The sequence below is a fragment of the Grus americana genome, chromosome 37 (genome assembly GCF_028858705.1).
Source record: "Grus americana isolate bGruAme1 chromosome 37, bGruAme1.mat, whole genome shotgun sequence".
Taxonomy (NCBI): Eukaryota; Metazoa; Chordata; class Aves; order Gruiformes; family Gruidae; genus Grus; species Grus americana.
Genome location: NC_072888.1, coordinates 291,881 through 309,741, shown reverse-complemented (window position 1 = coordinate 309,741; position 17,861 = coordinate 291,881). Strand labels below are relative to the sequence as shown.

Sequence of the window (17,861 nt, the reverse complement as noted above, 5' to 3'; positions counted from 1 at the left end):
TAAGCCTCTCATTGACCCCCATTAATTACCCCTCTCATTAGTAAACTCATTAACCACCATTAACCCCTCATTAATTAGCCACCATTAATTAACCGCCATTAATTAACCCTCTGTTAACCCATTAATCCTCATTAACTCCATCATTAATCAACCCCTCATTAATTAACAGCCATTAGCTTTGCCATTAACTCCATAAAGCCTCCATTAACCCCGTTAATTAATCCCCTCATTAATAAACCCTGTTATTAACAAACTACATGAATCCCCTCGTTACCCCCATTAACGCCATTAATTAACCCCTATTAATTAAGCCCCCTCGTTAACCCCTCATAATTAGCCCACTCATTAACTCCATTAGCTCAATTACCCCATTAGTTTAATTAACCCCTATTAGCGCTATTACCTCATTAGCCCCCATTAATCAGCTCCCTAATTACCCTGCTAATTAACCCCCTCATTAAGTAACCCTTCATTAGTCCCTTTGCCCCATAAATTAAGCCCCTCATTAATTCACCATTATCTCCCTTAGTTACCCAATTAATCCTCTAATTAACTGCTCCATCTTAATGACTCCAGTTAACCCCTCGTTAATTAGCCCTCATTAATTAGCTCTCATTAATTACCCCTCATTAATTACGCCCTCATTAACCCCACTTGCCCCTTAATTACTCCATTAATCCCGTCACCAGTGAAGCTCATTAATTAGCCTCCATTAATTACCCAATAATTAACCCCCTCATTAATCGCCATTAACTCCCATTAATTGCCTATGAATTAACCCCCTCATTAATTACCCCCATTAATTACCCCATTAATTACTCCATTAACCCCTATTAATTATCCCTCACATTAATTAACCCCATTACCCTCCTTAATTACCCCAGCAATTAACTCCCCTTAATTAACTCCCTCTGTAATCAACGCCCAATTAGCCCCATCCCCCCTTAATTCCCCCCTTAATTACCCCTCCCTAATTAATCCCCTCCCTAATTACCCCCAACTACAACTCTACCCCTTCCCTAATTACCCCCTCCCTAATTGCCCCATTAACCCCCTCCCTCATTAACCCTCCTTGCTAATTATCCCCAATTAATCTCCTTAATGATCCCCTCCCTAATTAACTCCCCTCCCTAATTACCCCTCCTAATTAATCCTCTCCCTAATACCCCCTTCCTAATTATCCCGTAATTACCCCAATTAACCCCCTACTTACCCCCTCCCTCATTAACCCCGTCCCTAATTGCCCCCTCCCTAATTAACTCCTCTCAGTAATTAACCCTGTCATTAACCCCCTCCCTAATTACCCCAATTAACCTAATTACCCCCTCATTAAGCCCCTCACTAATTAACCCCCTCACTAATTACCCCCTCCCTAATTAACCCCCTCACTAATTACCCCCTCCTTAATTAACTCCCCTCAGCAATTAACCCCCTCACTAATTAACCCCCTCCCTAATTGCCCCCTCCCTAATTAACTCCCCCAGTAATTAAGCCTGTCATTAACCCCCTCCCTAATTAACCCCCTAATTGCCCCCTCCCTCACCCCCTCAGTAATTAACCCCCTCACTAATTACCCCCCCAACACTCCCCTCACTACCCCCTAATTAACCCCCTCCCTCATTAACCCCCCACTAATTAACCCCCTCACTAATTAACCCCATCCCTAATTGCCCCCTCCCTAATTAACTCCCCTCAGTAATTAACCCTGACATTAACCCCCCCATTAACCCCCTCCCTAATTAACCCCCCTCCCTAATTACCCCCTCCCTAATTAACCCCTCACCCCCTCACTACCCCCTCCCTAATTAACCCCCTCACTAATTACCCCCTCCTTAACTCCCCTCAGCAATTAACCCCCTCCCTAATTAACCCCCCTCACTAATTAACCCCCCTCCCTAATTAACCCCCTCCCTAATTAACCCCCTCCCTAATTAACCCCCTCACTAATTAACCCCCTCACTAATTAACCCCCTCCCAATTACCCCCTCCCTAATTAACCCCCTCCCTAATTACCCCCTCCCTAATTAACCCCCCTCCCTAATTAACCCCCCTCCCTAATTAACCCCCTCACTAATTACCCCCTCCCTAATTAACCCCCTCACTAATTAACCCCCTCCCAATTACCCCCTCCCTAATTACCCCTCCCTAATTAACCCCCTCCCTAATTACCCCCTCACTAATTAACCCCCCAATTAACCCCCTCACTAATTAACCCCCTCCCTAATTAACCCCCCTCCCCAATTCCAACACCCCCCCCGCACCAATTAACCCCCCCTTTGAATCCCTCTCCATTAACCCCCTCTCCCTAATCGATGACGCCATTAATTACCTCATTAATTACCGCCGTTAATTAACGCCCCCCTTCCGCCGCTAGGGGGCGCGCGCGCATTCCCCCCCCCCCCCCCGCGCGCGCCTTTCCCGCCTCTTCTCCCCCCCCGTCACGTGACTCCGGGCAGAGGCGCGCGCACGCGCGGTCACTTCCCGCCTCCGCGCATGCGCGAAAGCGCTTCCTCACCGCCCCCCCTTCCCCTCACACCCGCCCCGGAAGCGGAAGCAGCGAGCCGGGCAAACACTTCCGGGAAGGAAGCGCGCAGTGTGTGTGTGTGTGGTGTGTGGTGGTGTGCGGTGGTGGCGGGGGGGGGGGGGCGGGAGGGGAGGGGGAAAAAGCAGCGCGGGAGGAAGAGGAGGAAGAAGAAGCGAAGAAAAAAAAAAACACCACCAAAAAAAAAGGCGGCGGTTGGGTGCGTTGGGGGTCCCCGCTACCGGGGCCCTCCCCCCCCTCCCCCCCGCCGTCCCCCCTCATGGCTCTCAGCCTCGATCGCGACGCCTATTACCGCCGCCTCAGGCGGCTCTACGGCAGCTGGCAGGTGGGGGAGGGGCGGGGGGGGAGGGGGGAGGGGGCTGAGGTGGGGGGAGGGGCCTGAGGGGGGATTTGAGGGGGGGAGGGGGGATTTGAGGGGGGGAGGGGCCTGAGGTGGGGGGAGGGGCCTGAGGGGGGGGTTGGGGGGGGGGAGGGGCCTGAGGGAGGATTTGAGAGGGGGGAGGGGGCCTGAGGGGGGATTTGAGGGGAGGGGGGATTTGAGGGGGGGGAGGGGCCTGAGGGGGGATTTGAGGGGAGGGGGGATTTGAGGGGGGGGAGGGGCCTGAGGGAGGATTTGAGGGGGGGAGGGGCCTGAGGGGTGGGGAGGGGCCTGAAGGGGGATTTGGGGGGGGAGGGGGCTGGGGGGGGATTTGAGGGGGGGAGGGGGGTGAGGGGGGAATTTGGGGTGGGGGAGGGGTTGTTGGGATGGGGGAGGGGCCTGTGGAAGAGTTTGGGGAGGGGGGTTTTGGGTGGGGGGTGGGGCCTGAGGGGGGATTTGGGGGGGAGGGGTTTGGGGGTGGGGCCTGAGGGGGGATTTTGGGGGGCGGGGGGGGGTTTGGGGTGGGGGAGGGGTTATTGGGAAGGGGGAGGGGCCCTGAGGGCGGGATTTGGGGGGGGGAGGGGCTGGGGTGGGATTTTGGGGGCGGAGAGGGTGGGGGAGGGGCCCGAAGGGGGATTTTGGGGTGGGGGGGGAGGAGGGGGGTATTGGGGATGGGGAAGGGGAGCTGAGGGGGGTGTGACATCACCGCCCCCTCCCCCTCCCCTTCCTCACCCCTCCCCCCCCCCCCCCCATTTTTGCAGAAGGGGGAGGAGGAGTACGGGGGGGTGGACGCCATCGTGGTGTCGGTGGGGGTGGACGAGGAGATCGTCTACGCCAAGTCCACCGCCCTCCAGGTGGGTGGGGCCTCCCGGGGGGGCGGGGCTACACCCTGGGGGGCGGGGCTAACACCGGGGGCGGGGCTACACCTTCGGGGGCGGGGCTACGCCCTTGGGGTCATCCGTCACCCTTATGGGGTCCCACCACCTTTACGGGGTCCCACCAGCCTTTGGGAGGGATCCCAGCACCCATGGGTGACCACCTAACCCCGCCCCCCCCGTTGCCCCGCCCAGACGTGGCTGTTCGGTTACGAGCTGACGGACACCATCATGGTGTTCTGCGAGGAGAAGATCCTCTTCATGGCCAGCAAGAAGAAGGTGGAGTTCCTCAAGCAGGTGGCTCAGAACAAGGGCGGGGAGAACGTCAACGGAGTGCCGGCCATCACGCTTCTCGTCCGGGAGAAGGTGGGGAGGGGGAGAAGGTGGTGGTGGAGGTGGAGGAGGTGGAGATGGTGGGACGGAGGAGATGAAGATGGTGGAGGAGGTGGAGGTAGAGGAGATGGAGATGGTGGGATGGAGGAGGTGGAGATGGTGAAGGAGGTGGAGGTAGAGGAGGTGGAGATGGTGAGGTAGAGGAGGTGGAGATGGTGGGACAGAGGAGGTAGAGATGGAGTAAAGGAGATGGGGATGGTGGAGAAGGTGGAAGTAGAGGAGATGGAGATGGTGGGATGGAGCAGGTGGAGGAGATGGAAATGGTGGGGTGGAGGAGGTGGAGATGGTGGGACAGAGGAGGCAGAGGTGGAGATGGTGGTGGAGATGGAAACAGCGGGGTGGAGGTGGGGATGGTGGGACGGACATGGCGAGGAGGTGGTTGTGGGGTGGACGTGGAGAAGGCGAGGAAACGGTGGGATGGAAACAGCGGAGGAGGTGGAGACGGGTTGTGGGGTGGACGTGGTGGGATGGAGGTTGAGAAGGTGGGATGGAGGCGGGCAAGGTGTGATGGAGGTGGAGATGGTGTTGGGGTGGACGTGGAGGTGAGGAGGTGGTGGCGGAGATGGCGGACGTGGAGATGGAAACGGTGGGATGGAGGAGGTGGGGATGGTGGGACGGACATGGCGAGGAGAAGGTGGTGGTTGTGGGGTGGAGGTGGAGAAGGCGGAGGAGAGGTGGAGAAGGTGGGCAGGTGTTGGGGTGGAGCTGGACATGATGGAGGTGGTGGTGGGATGGAGGTTGTGGGCTTGGGGTGGAGTTGGGAGGAAGGTGAAGGTGGGGAGGAAGGTGGAGGTGGAGATGGTGGGGCGGAGGTGGGGCGGAGATACGGAGGTGGGGTGGAGGACAGGCAGCCTGGTTGGACCCCAGGGGTGGCTTGGAAGGCGAAGACAACTTTGGTGGGGCCGGGCGTTCCATTTTCCCTCCCCCCCTCCCCGTTTCTCGTCTTTTTGGCTCAGAACGAGAGCAACAAAGCCAACTTTGAGAAGATGATCGAAGCTTTGAAGGCCAGCAAGGGCGGGAAACGCATCGGCGTCTTCAGCAAGGACAAGTTCCCCGGTGACTTCATGAAGAGCTGGAACGATTGTCTCAGCAAGGAGGGCTTCGAGAAGGTCCGGGGAGGTCCCACCACCCTTGTGGGGGTTTTTTTGGGGGGTTTTTTGGGTTTTTTTTGACGTCCCCTATGAGGTCACCTCATCGTCGTCCCCGCCGTTGGTTTACCCCTAGGTGGACATCAGCGCCGTGGTGGCCTACACCATGGCGGCCAAGGAAGACGGGGAACTCAACTTGATGCGCAAAGCGGCCGCCATCACCTCCGAGGTCTTCACCAAGTTCTTCAAAGAACGAGTCATGGAGATCGTCGACGCCGACGAGGTCAGAAAGTTTGATTGCTTTTTTTGAGGGCGGGCCTTAAACCAAACAAAAACCCCCAAAAAACCCCCAAAAATCTATCACCTTGAGCTCGGGTGATGTCATAACAATGTCATCACCCCCAGAAAGTCCGACACAGCAAATTGGCCGAATCGGTGGAGAAAGCCATCGAGGAGAAGAAGTACCTGGCGGGCGCCGACCCCACGGCGGTGGAGATGTGTTACCCGCCCATCATCCAGAGCGGCGGCAACTACAACCTCAAATTCAGCGTCGTCAGGTCCGGGAGAGGGGGGCGGGGCCGGAAAATTAACGAAGGGGAGGGGGCGAGGCGAAAAAATTCCCGAGACAAGGCAATTGTGACTCAAGAAAAGTCACCAAACGGCCAAATTCTCCTCCAAAAAAGAAAAAAAAAAGACTGAATTGGTTGATTTTGCCCTAAATGGCTGATTTCTCCTCAAAAAGAAGCCCAAACCAGCCAATTTTTCCTCATAAAAAAGCCCAAAGTGGCCAATTTCTCCTCAAAAAAAGCCCAAAGTGGCTAATTTTGCCCTAAATGGCCATTTTCTCCTCAAAAAAAAAGGCCAAAGGGGGCAATTTCTCCCCCAAGTGGCCAATTTCTCCCCCCCAAAAAAGCCCAGACTGGGCAGTTTCTCCAAAAAACGGCCAATTTCTCCTCAAAAAGAAGCCAAAACCAGCCAATTTCTCCTCATAAAAAAACCCCAAAGTGGACAATTTTGCCCCAAATGGACAATTTCTCCTCAAAAAAAGGCCCAAGGGAGCAATTTCTCCCCCAAGTAGCCAAATTCTCCTCATAAAAAAGCCCTAAATGGCCAATTTCTCCTCAAAAAAAGCCCCAATTTGCCAATTACTCCCAAAATGGGCCATTTCTCCTCAAAAAGAAGCCTAACCCAGCCAATTTCTTCTCATAAAAAAAGCCCCAAGTGGCCAATTTCTCCTCAAAAAAAACCCTAAAGGGGCCAATTTCTCCCAAATGGCCAATTTGTCCTCAAAAAAAGGCCAAAGATGCCAATTTTTCCTCAAAATGGCCAATTTCTCCTCAAAAAAAAAAAGCCCAAAGTGGACAATTTTGCCCCAAATGGACAATTTCTCCTTAAAAAAAAGGGCAAAGGGGGCAATTTCTCCCCCAAGTGGCCACATTCTCCTCATAAAAATACCCCAAATGGCCAATTTTGCCCAAAATGGCCAATTTCTCCTCAAAAAGAAGCCCAAGTCAGCCAATTTCTCCTCAAAGAAATGCCCAATACGGCAAATTTCTCCTCAAAAAAAAAGGCTAAAGAAGCCAATTTCTCCCCAAAGTGGCCAAATTCTCCTCATAAAAAAGCCCAAAGTGGCTAATTTCTCCCCAAACGGCCAATTGCTCCTCAAAAAAAAGGCCAAAGTGGCCATTTTCTCCTCATAAAGAAGCCCAAGTCTGCCAATTTCTCCCAAAATGGGCAATTTCTCCTCAAAAAAAAAGCCCAAAGTTGCCAATTTTGCCCCAAATGGCCAATTTCTCCTCAAAAAAAAAGCCCAAAGTTGCCGATTTTGCCCCAGATGGCCAATTTCTCCTCAAAAAAAAGCCCAAAGAGGCCAATTTCTCTTCAAAATGGCCCATTTCTCCTCAAAAACCCACCAAAACTGCCATTTTTTCCTGAAAAAAAAAACCCCAACCCAAAGCCACCAGTTTTTCCCAAAATGGCCAATTTCTCCTCAAATTGGCCGATTTCTCCCCAAACGGCCGATTTCTTCTTATTTCTTCCCCAAAAAAGCCCCGATTTCCCTCACGGTGGGGTGGGTTTTGACCGATTCGATGCTCTTTCACCCCAAAACTTGTTGCCCCGCCCTTCCAGCGACAAGAACCACATGCATTTCGGGGCCATCACCTGCGCCATGGGCATCCGTTACAAGTCCTACTGCTCCAACTTGGTGAGGACCTTGATGGTGGATCCACCTCAGGAGATGCAGGACCACTACGCCTTCCTCCTCCAGCTCCAGGAGGAGATGTTGAAGGAGATGCGACACGGTGAGGACCAACCTTGAAGTTCTCAAGATCTTCTGAAGGCACCTCTTCCTTCTCCACCACCGGGCGCGGATGTCAGGCTGGGTGGTGACGTCTCCATCTCCTTCCAGGAACCAAACTCTGCGACGTCTATGGCGCCGTGATGGACGTGGTGAAGAAACAAAAGCCAGAGTTGTTGAGTAAAATCACCAAGAATTTGGGGTGAGAATGGGGGGTTTTGGGGTGGTCAGAGTGGGGGACACACACACGGAAGTGCGTGAGGAGGTTGGGGAGCTCTTGGTGGACGTCTGTCCGTATCTCACCAGCTTCGCCATGGGCATCGAGTTCAGGGAGGGCTCCCTGGTCATCAACAGCAAGAACCAACATCGGCTGAAGAAGGGTGAGGAGACCTTCACCCCACCCCAAAATTGTCCTCTTCCACCCCAAAATTGTCCTTCATCCACCCCAAATTGCTCCTCATCCACCCCAAATTGCTCCTTTTCCACCCCAAATTGTCCCTTTCCACCCCAAATTGTCCCTTTCCACCCCAAATTGTCCCTTTCCACCCCAAATCGTCCTCTTCCACCCAAAGTTGTCCTTCTTCCACCCAAAATTGTCCTTCTTCCACCCCAAATTGTCCTCTTCAACCCAAAATCATCGTTTTCCACCCCAAATTGTCCTTCATCCACCCAAAATTGTCCTTCATCCACCCAAAATTATTTTTACACCCAAAATTGCTCCTTTCCACCCCGAATTGTCCTTCATCTACCCCGAATTGTCCTTTTCCACCCCAAATTGTCCTTCATCCACCCAAAATTGTCCTCTTCCACCCCAAATCATCGTTTTCCACCCCAAATCATCGTTTTCCACCCCAAATCGTCCTCTTCCACCCAAAATTGTCCTTCATCCACCCCAAATCGTCCTCTTCCACCCCAAATCGTCCTCTTCAACCCAAAATCATCGTTTTCCACCCAAAATTGCTCCTCATCCACCCCAAATTGTCCTCTTCCACCCAAAATTGTCCTCTTCCACCCCAAATCATCGTTTTCCACCCCAAATTGTCCTCTTCCACCCCAAATTGTCCTTCATCCACCCAAAATTGTCCTCTTCCACCCCAAATCATCGTTTTCCACCCCAAATTGTCTTCTTCCACCCCAAATTGTCCTTCATCCACCCAAAATTGTCCTCTTCAACCCAAAATCATTTTTCCACCCAAAATTGTCCTTCATCCACCCCGAATTGTCCTCTCCCACCCAAAATTGTCCTCATCCACCCAAAATTGTCCTTCATCCACCCAAAATCGTCCTCTTCCACCCAAAATTGTCCTTCATCCCCCCCAACGTCGTCCCCTTCCCCCCCAAATCGCCCCTCCTGTCCCCCGTCCCCCCAAAATCCCACTTTTTCCCCCCAAAACCCACCTTCCTCCTCCAACCCCCCTCCTCTTCCTCGCCCCAGGCATGGTCTTCAGCATCAACGTCGGCTTCTCCGACCTCCCCAACAAAGAAGGCAAGAAGCCGGAGGAGAAGACCTACGCCATGTTCATCGGCGACACCGTCTTGGTGGACGAGGTGGGCGGGGCGCGGGCGGGGCCGCGGCGGCCACGCCCCCTTCTTCCTCCCCCCCCACACCTCATCCTCTTCCTCTTCCTCCAGGAAGGTCCCGCCACCGTCCTCACCGCCGTCAAGAAGAAGGTCAAGAACGTTGGCATCTTCCTCAAGGTGACGCCGGTGGGAGGGGAGGGCGGCGGGTGGAAAACCGGGGCGAAACCCTTCGATTTTGGGGAAAACCCGCTGCTTTTAGCCCTATTTTTTTAAAAAACCCCAATTTTGGGGGGTTTTCCCCCAAAACCCAACCAGAACGAAGACGAGGAAGAAGAAGAAGAAGAAAAAGACGAAGCCGAAGATCTCCTCGGTCGGAGCTCCCGGGCGGCTCTACTGACTGAGAGGACGCGGGTGGGTTGTCCCGACCCCCCCCACCCGTCCCCTTCGGCACCCTAAAAAATTTTGGGGTGGGGGCGGCGGGCGGGGTGGCAAAGGTGACCTCAAGCCTCGCCCACCCCACCCCTTCAGAACGAGCTGACGGCGGAGGAGAAACGTCGAGCCCACCAGAAGGAGTTGGCCACCCAACTCAACGAAGAGGCCCGGCGACGGTTGACGGAGCAGAAGGGCGAGCAGCAGATCCAAAAGTAACCCCAAAAAAAAAAAATTGTGAAGTTTTGGGGTGTCACCCGTACCCACGCCCCACCCCACCCCAAAAAAAAATATCTCCGTAGGGCTCGGAAGTCCAACATCTCCTACAAGAACCCGGCGTTGATGCCGAAGGAGCCCCACATCCGCGAGATGAAGATCTACATCGACAAGAAGTACGAGACGGTCATCATGCCCGTCTTCGGCATCGCCACCCCCTTCCACATCGCCACCATCAAGGTGGGTGGTTGGTGGGGAGGAGAAGACACCCCGAAAACCATCTGGGGACGCCCCCGAGATCTTCTTGAGGGGCAACGTTCCGAGGCGGGGTTTGGTGGTGGGATGAGGGGAGGTTCTGGTGGGGCCGGGGTGAGGTTTGGGGTGCAGCTTGACCCCTGATGTTGAGTTTTGGGGTGCAACCTGACCTCCAGTGTTGAGTTTTGGGGTGCCACCTGGCCCCAGTGTTGGGTTGTGGGGGTTTTGGGGTGCCACCTGCCCCCGACATGGAGTTGTGGGGTGCCACCTGCCCCCCAACCTTGAGTTTTGGGGTGTCACCTGCCCCCAACATGGAATTTTGGTGGTTTTGGGGTGCCACCTGGCCCCAAAGTGGGGTTTTGGGGTGCAACGTGACCCCCAACCTTGAGTTCTGGTGGTCTTGGGGTGCCACCTGCCTCTAAAGTGGAGTTTTGGGGGTTTTGGGGTGCAACCTGACCCCCAACCTTGAGTTTTGGGGTGCTACCTGGCCCCAGTGTTGGGTTGTGGGGGTTTTGGGATGCAACCTGACCCCCAACCTTGAGTTTTGGTGGTTTTGGGGTGCAACCTGCCCCCCAGACTTCAGTTTTGGGGTGCCACCTGCTCTCAACGTGGAGTTTTGGTGGTTTCGGGGTGCAACCTGACCCCCAACATGAAGTTCTGGTGGTTTTGGGGTGCCACCTGCCCCCAAAGTTGGGTTGTGGGGGTTTTGGGGTGCAACCTGCCCCCCAGCCTTCAGTTTTGGGGTGCCACCTGCCCGCAACGTGGACTTTTGGTGGTTTTGGGGTGCCACCTGCCCCCCAACCTTGAGTTTTGGGGTGCCACCTGGCCCCAACCTGGAGTTGTGGTGGTTTTGGGGTGCCACCTGGCCCCAACGTTGGGTTGTGGTGGTTTTGGGGTGCCACCTGCTCTTAACGTGGAGTTTTGGGGGTTTTGGGGTGCCACCTGCCCCCCAACCTTGAGTTTTGGGGTGCCACCTGCCCCCAATCTTCAGTTTTGGGGTGCCACCTGCCCGCAACGTGGAGTTGTGGTGGTTTTGGGGTGCCACCTACCCTCCAACCTCACCTTCTCCCCTCCAACCACCCGAGGTCCCTTCCCCTTCAACCTTTGACCCAGGAAGCTCCTCCACCTTCTCCCCCACCTCATTTTTGGGGTTCACCTTCATAGTTTTGGGGTGACCCCTTCTTCTGCAACCCCCCCGCAGAACATCAGCATGTCGGTGGAAGGTGACTACACCTACCTACGCATCAACTTCTACTGCCCCGGCAGCGCTTTGGGCCGCAACGAGGGCAACATCTTCCCCAACCCCGAGGCCACCTTCGTCAAGGAGATGTGAGCCACCGCCTGAGGACCTTCGAGGTGGGGTGGGGACGTTTTGGGGCGTCCCCGAAGTCACCTCAACTTCTGGTGTCCATCGTCATCTCCAGAACTTACCGCGCATCCAACATGAAGACTCCTGGAGAACAAACGGTGCCGGCCCTCAACCTTCAAAACGCTTTTCGGATCATCAAGGAGGTCCAGAAACGTTACAAGACCCGAGAAGCTGAGGAGAAGGAGAAGGAGGTGAGGACCAAGAGGAGAAGGTGGCTTCTCGGGGAGGTTCTCCTGAGAAATGGGAGGTCCTCCAACTTCTCCGCGTCTTCTCCAGGGTATCGTCAAGCAAGATTCGTTGGTCATCAACCTCAACCGCAGCAATCCCAAGTTGAAGGACCTCTACATCAGACCCAACATCGCCCAGAAGAGGATGCAAGGTTCTTTGGAGGCCCACGTCAACGGTATGGACTTGGGGTGGGACGGATGGACCTTCTGGAGGGTTTTGAGGAGACCTCGGTCACCCCGAATTGTCCCCCGCCCTCAGGTTTTCGCTTCACCTCGGTGCGCGGAGACAAGGTGGACATCCTCTACAACAACATCAAGCACGCCGTCTTCCAACCGTGCGACGGGGAGATGATTATCGTGCTCCACTTCCATCTCAAGGTCTTCTTCTGGTGGCGGTGGAATCCGGTGGCTTTTTTTTTTGGGGGGTGGGTGGTGGGACACCTCCTGAATGACATCTCGGTGTCTTCTCCCACCCAGAACGCCATCATGTTTGGGAAGAAGCGTCACACGGACGTCCAGTTCTACACGGAGGTTGGTGAGATCACCACCGACTTGGGCAAGCACCAACACATGCACGACCGCGACGACCTCTACGCCGAGCAGGTTGGTTGAAGAAGGACCGTAGAAGGTCCACCAGAAGGTTTTTGGGGTGCCACCAGGATGGAGGTGACCACCTCCCACCTTTTTATCCCCCTTCACCCCAAAAGATGGAACGGGAGATGCGCCACAAGCTGAAGACGGCCTTCAAGAACTTCATCGAGAAGGTGGAAGCGCTCACCAAGGAGGAGCTGGAGTTCGAGGTGCCCTTCCGGGAGCTGGGGTAAGTGGAGACCAACCCCACCGGGGTGTCCTCGTCTTCCTTTTTGGGGGTGCCCCCCTCTTTTTTGGGGGTGCCACCATCTGGTTTTGGCGTGCCACCACCTTTTTTGGAGGTTCCTCATCCTTTTTTGGAGGTTCTTCAACTTTTTTTGGAGTTTCCTCATCCTTTTTTGGAGGTTCCTCATCTTTTTTGGAGGTTCTTCATCCTTTTTTGGAGGTTCTTCAACTTTTTTTGGAGGGTCCTCATCCTTTTTTTGGAGGGTCATCTTTTTTGGAGGTTCTTCATCCTTTTTTGGAGTTTCCTCATCCTTTTTTTGGAGGGTCCTCATCTTTTTTGGAGGTTCTTCATCCTTTTTTGGAGGTTCTTCATCCTTTTTTGGAGGTTCTTCAACTTTTTTTGGAGGGTCCTCATCCTTTTTTTGGAGGGTCATCTTTTTTGGAGGTTCTCCATCTTTTTTGGAGGTTCTTCATGGTTTTTTGGAGTGTCTTCATCTCTTTTGGGGTTGTCCTCATCATTTTTGGGGGTCTCTTCATCGTTTTTTGGGTTCTCTAACATTTTTGGGGGTCTCTTCATCTCTTTTGGGGGTTCCTGCATCTGTTTTGAGGTCCCCTCTTGGTTTTTTTTTGAGGGGTCTTCATAATCTCTCTTGAGGTGTCCTCATCTCTTTTTAAGGTGTCCTCATCGTTTTGGGGGGGTGTCCTCATCTCTTTTGGGAGTCTCTTCTTCTCTTTTTGGGTTTCCTTCATGGTTTTTGAGGTCTCCTCATGGTTGTTTGGGGTCTCCTCATAGGTTTTTGGGTTGTCCTCACATTTTTGGGGGTCTCCTCATCGTTTTTGGAGGTCTCCTCTTGGTTTTTTGGGTCGTCCTCATGGGTTTTGGGGTCCCTTCATCATTTTTTGGGTCTTGTCATGGTTTCTGAGGTGTTCTCATGTTTTCTTGGGGTGTCCTCGTGGTTTTTTGAGGTGTCCTCATGGGTTTTTTGGGCTGTCCTCATATTTTTTGGGGTCTCCTTATGATTTTTTGGGGTGTCCTCACATTTTTTTGGGGTCTCCTCATGGTTTTTTGGGTCGTCCTCATGGGTTTTGGGGTCCCTTCATCCTTTTTGGTGTCTCCTCATGGTTTCTGAGGTGTTCTCATGTTTTCTTGGGGTCTCCTCGTGGTTTTTTGAGGTGTCCTCATGGGTTCTTTGGGTTGCCCTCACATTTTATGGGGTGTCCTCATTTTTTTTGGAGGTCTCCTCATGGTTTTTGGGGTCCCTTCATCCTTTTTGGGGTCTCCTCGTGGTTTCTGAGGTGTTCTCATGTTTTCTTGGGGTCTCCTCCTCATTTTTTGGGGTCTCCTCATGGTTTTTTGAGGTGTTCTCATGTTTTCTTGGGGTCTCCTCGTGGTTTTTTGGGGGGGTCCCTTCATTTTTTTGGGGGGGGCTGGTCTCCTCATGGGTTTTTTTGGGGGGGCGTCCGCGTCCCTCATCCCCGAGCAGGTTCAACGGCGCCCCGTACCGCAGCACCTGCCTTCTCCAACCCACCAGCAGCGCCTTGGTCAACTGCACCGAGTGGGTAAGTTGAGGTGGGGCGACGTTTTTTTTGGGGTGGGGGTCACCAGAACTTGGGGTGGGGGTCACCAGAACTTGGGGGATGGGGTCACCAGAACTTTTGGGGGGGTCACCAGAACTTTGGAGGGGTCACCAGAACTTTGGGGGGTGGGGTCACCAGAACTTTGGGGGGGGTCACCAGAACTTTGGGGGGTGGGGGTCACCAGAACTTGGGGGGGGGTCACCAGAACTTTGGGGTGGGGGTCACCAGAACTTGGGGTGGGGTCACCAGAACTTTTGGGGGTGGGGTCACCAGAACTTGGGGGGGGGTCACCAGAACTTTGGGGGGGGGTCACCAGAACTTGGGGTGGGGTCACCAGAACTTTGGGGGGAGTCACCAGATCTTTTGGGGGAGTCACCAGAACTTTTGGGGGGTCACCAGAACTTTGGGGGGTGGGGGTCACCAGAACTTTGGGGTGGTCACCAGAACTTTGGGGGGGTCACCAGAACTTTTGCGGGGGTCACCAGAACTTGGGGTGGGGGTCACCAGAACTTTTGGGGGTGGGGGTCACCAGAACTTTGGGGGGGTCACCAGAACTTTGGGGTGGGGTCACCAGAACTTTTGGGGGGGTCACCAGAACTTTTGGGGGGTCACCAGAACTTTGGGGGTGGGGTCACCAGAACTTTGGGGGGGGTCACCAGAACTTTGGGGTGGTCACCAGAACTTTGGGGTGGGGGTCACCAGAACTTTGGGCACGGCGGGGGGGCCACCCCACTGATTGTCCCACCCTACGCCAGCCCCCTTTCGTGGTCACCTTGGACGAGGTGGAGCTGATCCACTTCGAGCGGGTCCAGTTCCACCTGAAGAACTTCGACATGGTCATCGTCTACAAGGACTACAGCAAGAAGGTCACCATGATCAACGCCATCCCCGTCGCTTCCCTCGATCCAATCAAAGAGTGGCTCAAGTAGGCTCCGCCCCTTCACCCCCCTGTGGCCACGCCCCGGCCACGCCCACTCACCACCTCCTTCTTCTTCTTCTTCTTCTTCTTCTCAGCTCTTGTGACCTCAAGTACACGGAGGGCGTCCAGTCCCTCAACTGGACCAAGATCATGAAGACCATCGTGGATGACCCCGAGGGTTTCTTCGAGCAAGGGGGGTGGTCCTTCCTGGAGCCCGAAGGCGAGGTACCGCCCCCCTCGGTGGCCTCATCTCCGGGTTGTCCCCACCCTTTGGTCTCCCCACCGTTGATGGTCCCACCTCCAGGTTGTCCTCGCCCCGTTGATGTCCCCCATCCCCTTCTGACCCCGTCCCCCCGTCCCCAGGGCAGTGACGCCGAGGTGGCCGAGTCCGAGTCGGAGATGGAGGACGAGACCTTCAACCCCTCGGAGGAGGACTACGAGGAGGAGGAGGAGGACAGCGACGAAGATTACTCCTCCGAGGCCGAGGAGTCGGGTACGTCCCTCAGATGCCACCACGTCCCCATGGAGTCCCACCACAACCCCATGGATATCCCACCACGTCCCTTTGGAGGCCACCACGCCTCCATGGAAGTCACCACCTCCCATTGGGGGCCACCACCTCCCCTCAGATGCCACCAACTCCCCTCAGAGGCCAACATGACCCTATGAAGTCCCACCACAACCCCTGGGAGATGCCACCACGTTCCATTGGAGGCCGCCACCTCCCACTTGAGGCCACCAAACCTCCACGGAAGCCATCACTTCCCCTCTGAGGCCACCACAACCCCTTGTAGGCCACCACATCCCTATGGAGTCCCACCACAACCCCACGGAGATGCCACCACGTCCCTTTGAAGGCCAGCACCTCCCACTGGAGGCCACCAAACCTCCATGGAGGCCACCACCTCCCACTGGAGGCCACCACCTCCCCTTGAGGGCCACCAATTCCCCTCAGATGCCACCACGTCCCCATGGAGTCCCACCGCAACCCCACAGAGATGCCACCATGTCCCTTTGAAGGCCAGCACCTCCCACTGGAGGCCACCAAACCTCCATGGAGGCCACCACCTCCCACTGGAGGCCACCACGTCCCCATGGAGTCCCACCAGAACCCCGTGGAGATGCCACCACGTCCCTTTGAAGGCCACCACCTCCCACTGGAGGCCACCGCAACCCTTCAGAGGCCACCGCAACCCCTCAGAGGCCACCACCTCCCACTGGAGGCCACCACATCCCCTCAGATGCCACCACGTCCCCATGGAGTCCTACCAGAACCCCATGGAGATCCCTCAATCTCCTTCCAGAATACTCCAAGGAGTCCCTGGGCAGCGAGGAAGAGAGCGGCAAAGACTGGGACGAGCTGGAAGAAGAAGCTCGAAAAGGTGAGTCCCAGGGGTGATGGAAGGGGGGGGGGGGGGGCACCCCAAAAATTTTGGGGGGACCTCCTTGATCCCCCCAAAAAAATGTCCCCTGTCCCACCCCACCAGCCGACCGGGAGAGTCAATACGAGGAGGAGGAGGAACACGGTCGCAGCCGGAAGAGGAAGGCTCCCGCCCGCCGGGGCTCCCATCACCGCAACCCGGGGCCCCCCAAAAAGAAGAGGAAGTAGGGGACCCCCTCCCCCCCCCCCCAAAAAAAAAAAATTTGGGGTCTTTCCTCGAAATTTTGGCGGATTTTTCTTCAAAATTTTGGGAGTTCCTCAAAATTTGGAGGGTTTTCTTTCAACGTTTTGAGGCTTTCCTTCAAAATTTGGGGGGGTTGGGCAAGTTTGGGGGTTCCTGGGGAAATTTTTTTTGGGGGGGGGGATGTTTCCTGAAAATTTTGGGGTCCTCGTGTAAAAAAATTGGGGGTCTCCCTCAAAATTTTGGGGTTCTTCGTCAAAATTGCGAAAAGTTTGGTGGGTTTCCTCAAAATTTGGGGGGGTGTTTGGCAAATTTGGGGGGGTCCCTTGAGTTTTTGGGGGTCTCTTGAAAATTTTGGGGTCCCTCTGTAAAAAATTTGAGGCCTACTCTCAAAATTTTGGGGTTTCTATCAAAAATTTGGGGGTTTTCCTCAAAATTTTGTGGGTTTTTTCTCTAAATTTGGAGGGGGGGGTTGTCAAATTTGGGGTTTCCCTGGAATTTTGGGGGGGATGTCATGAAAATTTGGGGGCTCTTCTCAAAATTTTGGGGTTCCCCTGTAAACATGGGGTTCCTCTCAAAATTTTGGGGTGTTCTCTCAAAATTCAGATGTTCTCCCCCCAAATTTGAGGGCTTTCCTCAAAATTTGCGATTTTTTTTCTCTAAATTTGGGGGTTTTTTTTCACAAATTGGAGGGTTCCCTTGAATTTTTGGGGGGGTCTCCTGAAAATTTGGGTGTCCCCTTGTAAAAAATTCGGGGTCCCCCTCAAAATTTTGGGGTTCTTCCACAGAATTTGGGGGGGGGGTTTCTCTAAAATTGAGAGGTCTCTGAAATTTTGAGGAAAACCCCCAAATTTTGAGGGAGTTTTTTCAGATTTGGGGGTTCTTCTGGAAATTTGGGGGCCCCCTGTAAAAAATTGGGGTCTCTTCTCAAAATTTTGGGGTTATTCCTCAATATTTGGGGGTTTTATTCTAAATTTGGGGGTGTTTTTTTGTCAAATTCGGGATTTACTTGGAATTTTGGTGGGTCTCCTGAAAATTTGGTGTCCCCTCTCAAAATTTTAGGGTTCTGCCTCGAAATTTGAGGGTTTTCCTCAAAATTTGGGGTTTTTTGGTCAAATTTGCGATTTCCTTGAATGTTGGGGTTCCCGCTCCAAACAAACTTGGGGTCCCCCTAAAAATTTTGGGGTTCTTCCTCAGAATCTGGGGTTTTTTCCTCTACATTTGGGGGTCTCCCTGAAAATTTTGGGGATTTTCCTCAAAATTTGGGTGGTTTTTCTCTAAATTTGGGAATTTTTGTCAAATTTGGCTGTTTCCTTGAAATTTTGGGGGCCCCCCCTCAGAATTCGGGGGTTTT

The 17,861-nt window shown here is 54.2% G+C and overlaps 1 protein-coding gene across 1 annotated transcript; it reads left to right on the top strand.

The window, feature by feature from the left end:
- Positions 1-2,552: 2,552 nt before the first annotated feature.
- On the top strand, positions 2,553-16,548 carry SUPT16H (SPT16 homolog, facilitates chromatin remodeling subunit). Its single transcript, XM_054808531.1, has 26 exons — positions 2,553-2,867; positions 3,662-3,754; positions 3,971-4,141; positions 5,125-5,277; positions 5,393-5,539; positions 5,662-5,813; positions 7,387-7,559; positions 7,667-7,757; positions 7,862-7,935; positions 8,991-9,103; positions 9,188-9,253; positions 9,392-9,487; positions 9,605-9,720; positions 9,808-9,961; positions 11,178-11,305; positions 11,401-11,536; positions 11,622-11,748; positions 11,832-11,950; positions 12,050-12,175; positions 12,280-12,392; positions 13,873-13,948; positions 14,722-14,891; positions 14,981-15,110; positions 15,249-15,378; positions 16,190-16,267; positions 16,373-16,548. The coding sequence occupies exons 1-26, from the start codon at positions 2,802-2,804 to the stop codon at positions 16,492-16,494; spliced, it is 3,120 nt and encodes a 1,039-aa protein (XP_054664506.1). The 5' UTR covers positions 2,553-2,801; the 3' UTR covers positions 16,495-16,548.
- The last annotated feature ends 1,313 nt before the right edge of the window (positions 16,549-17,861 follow it).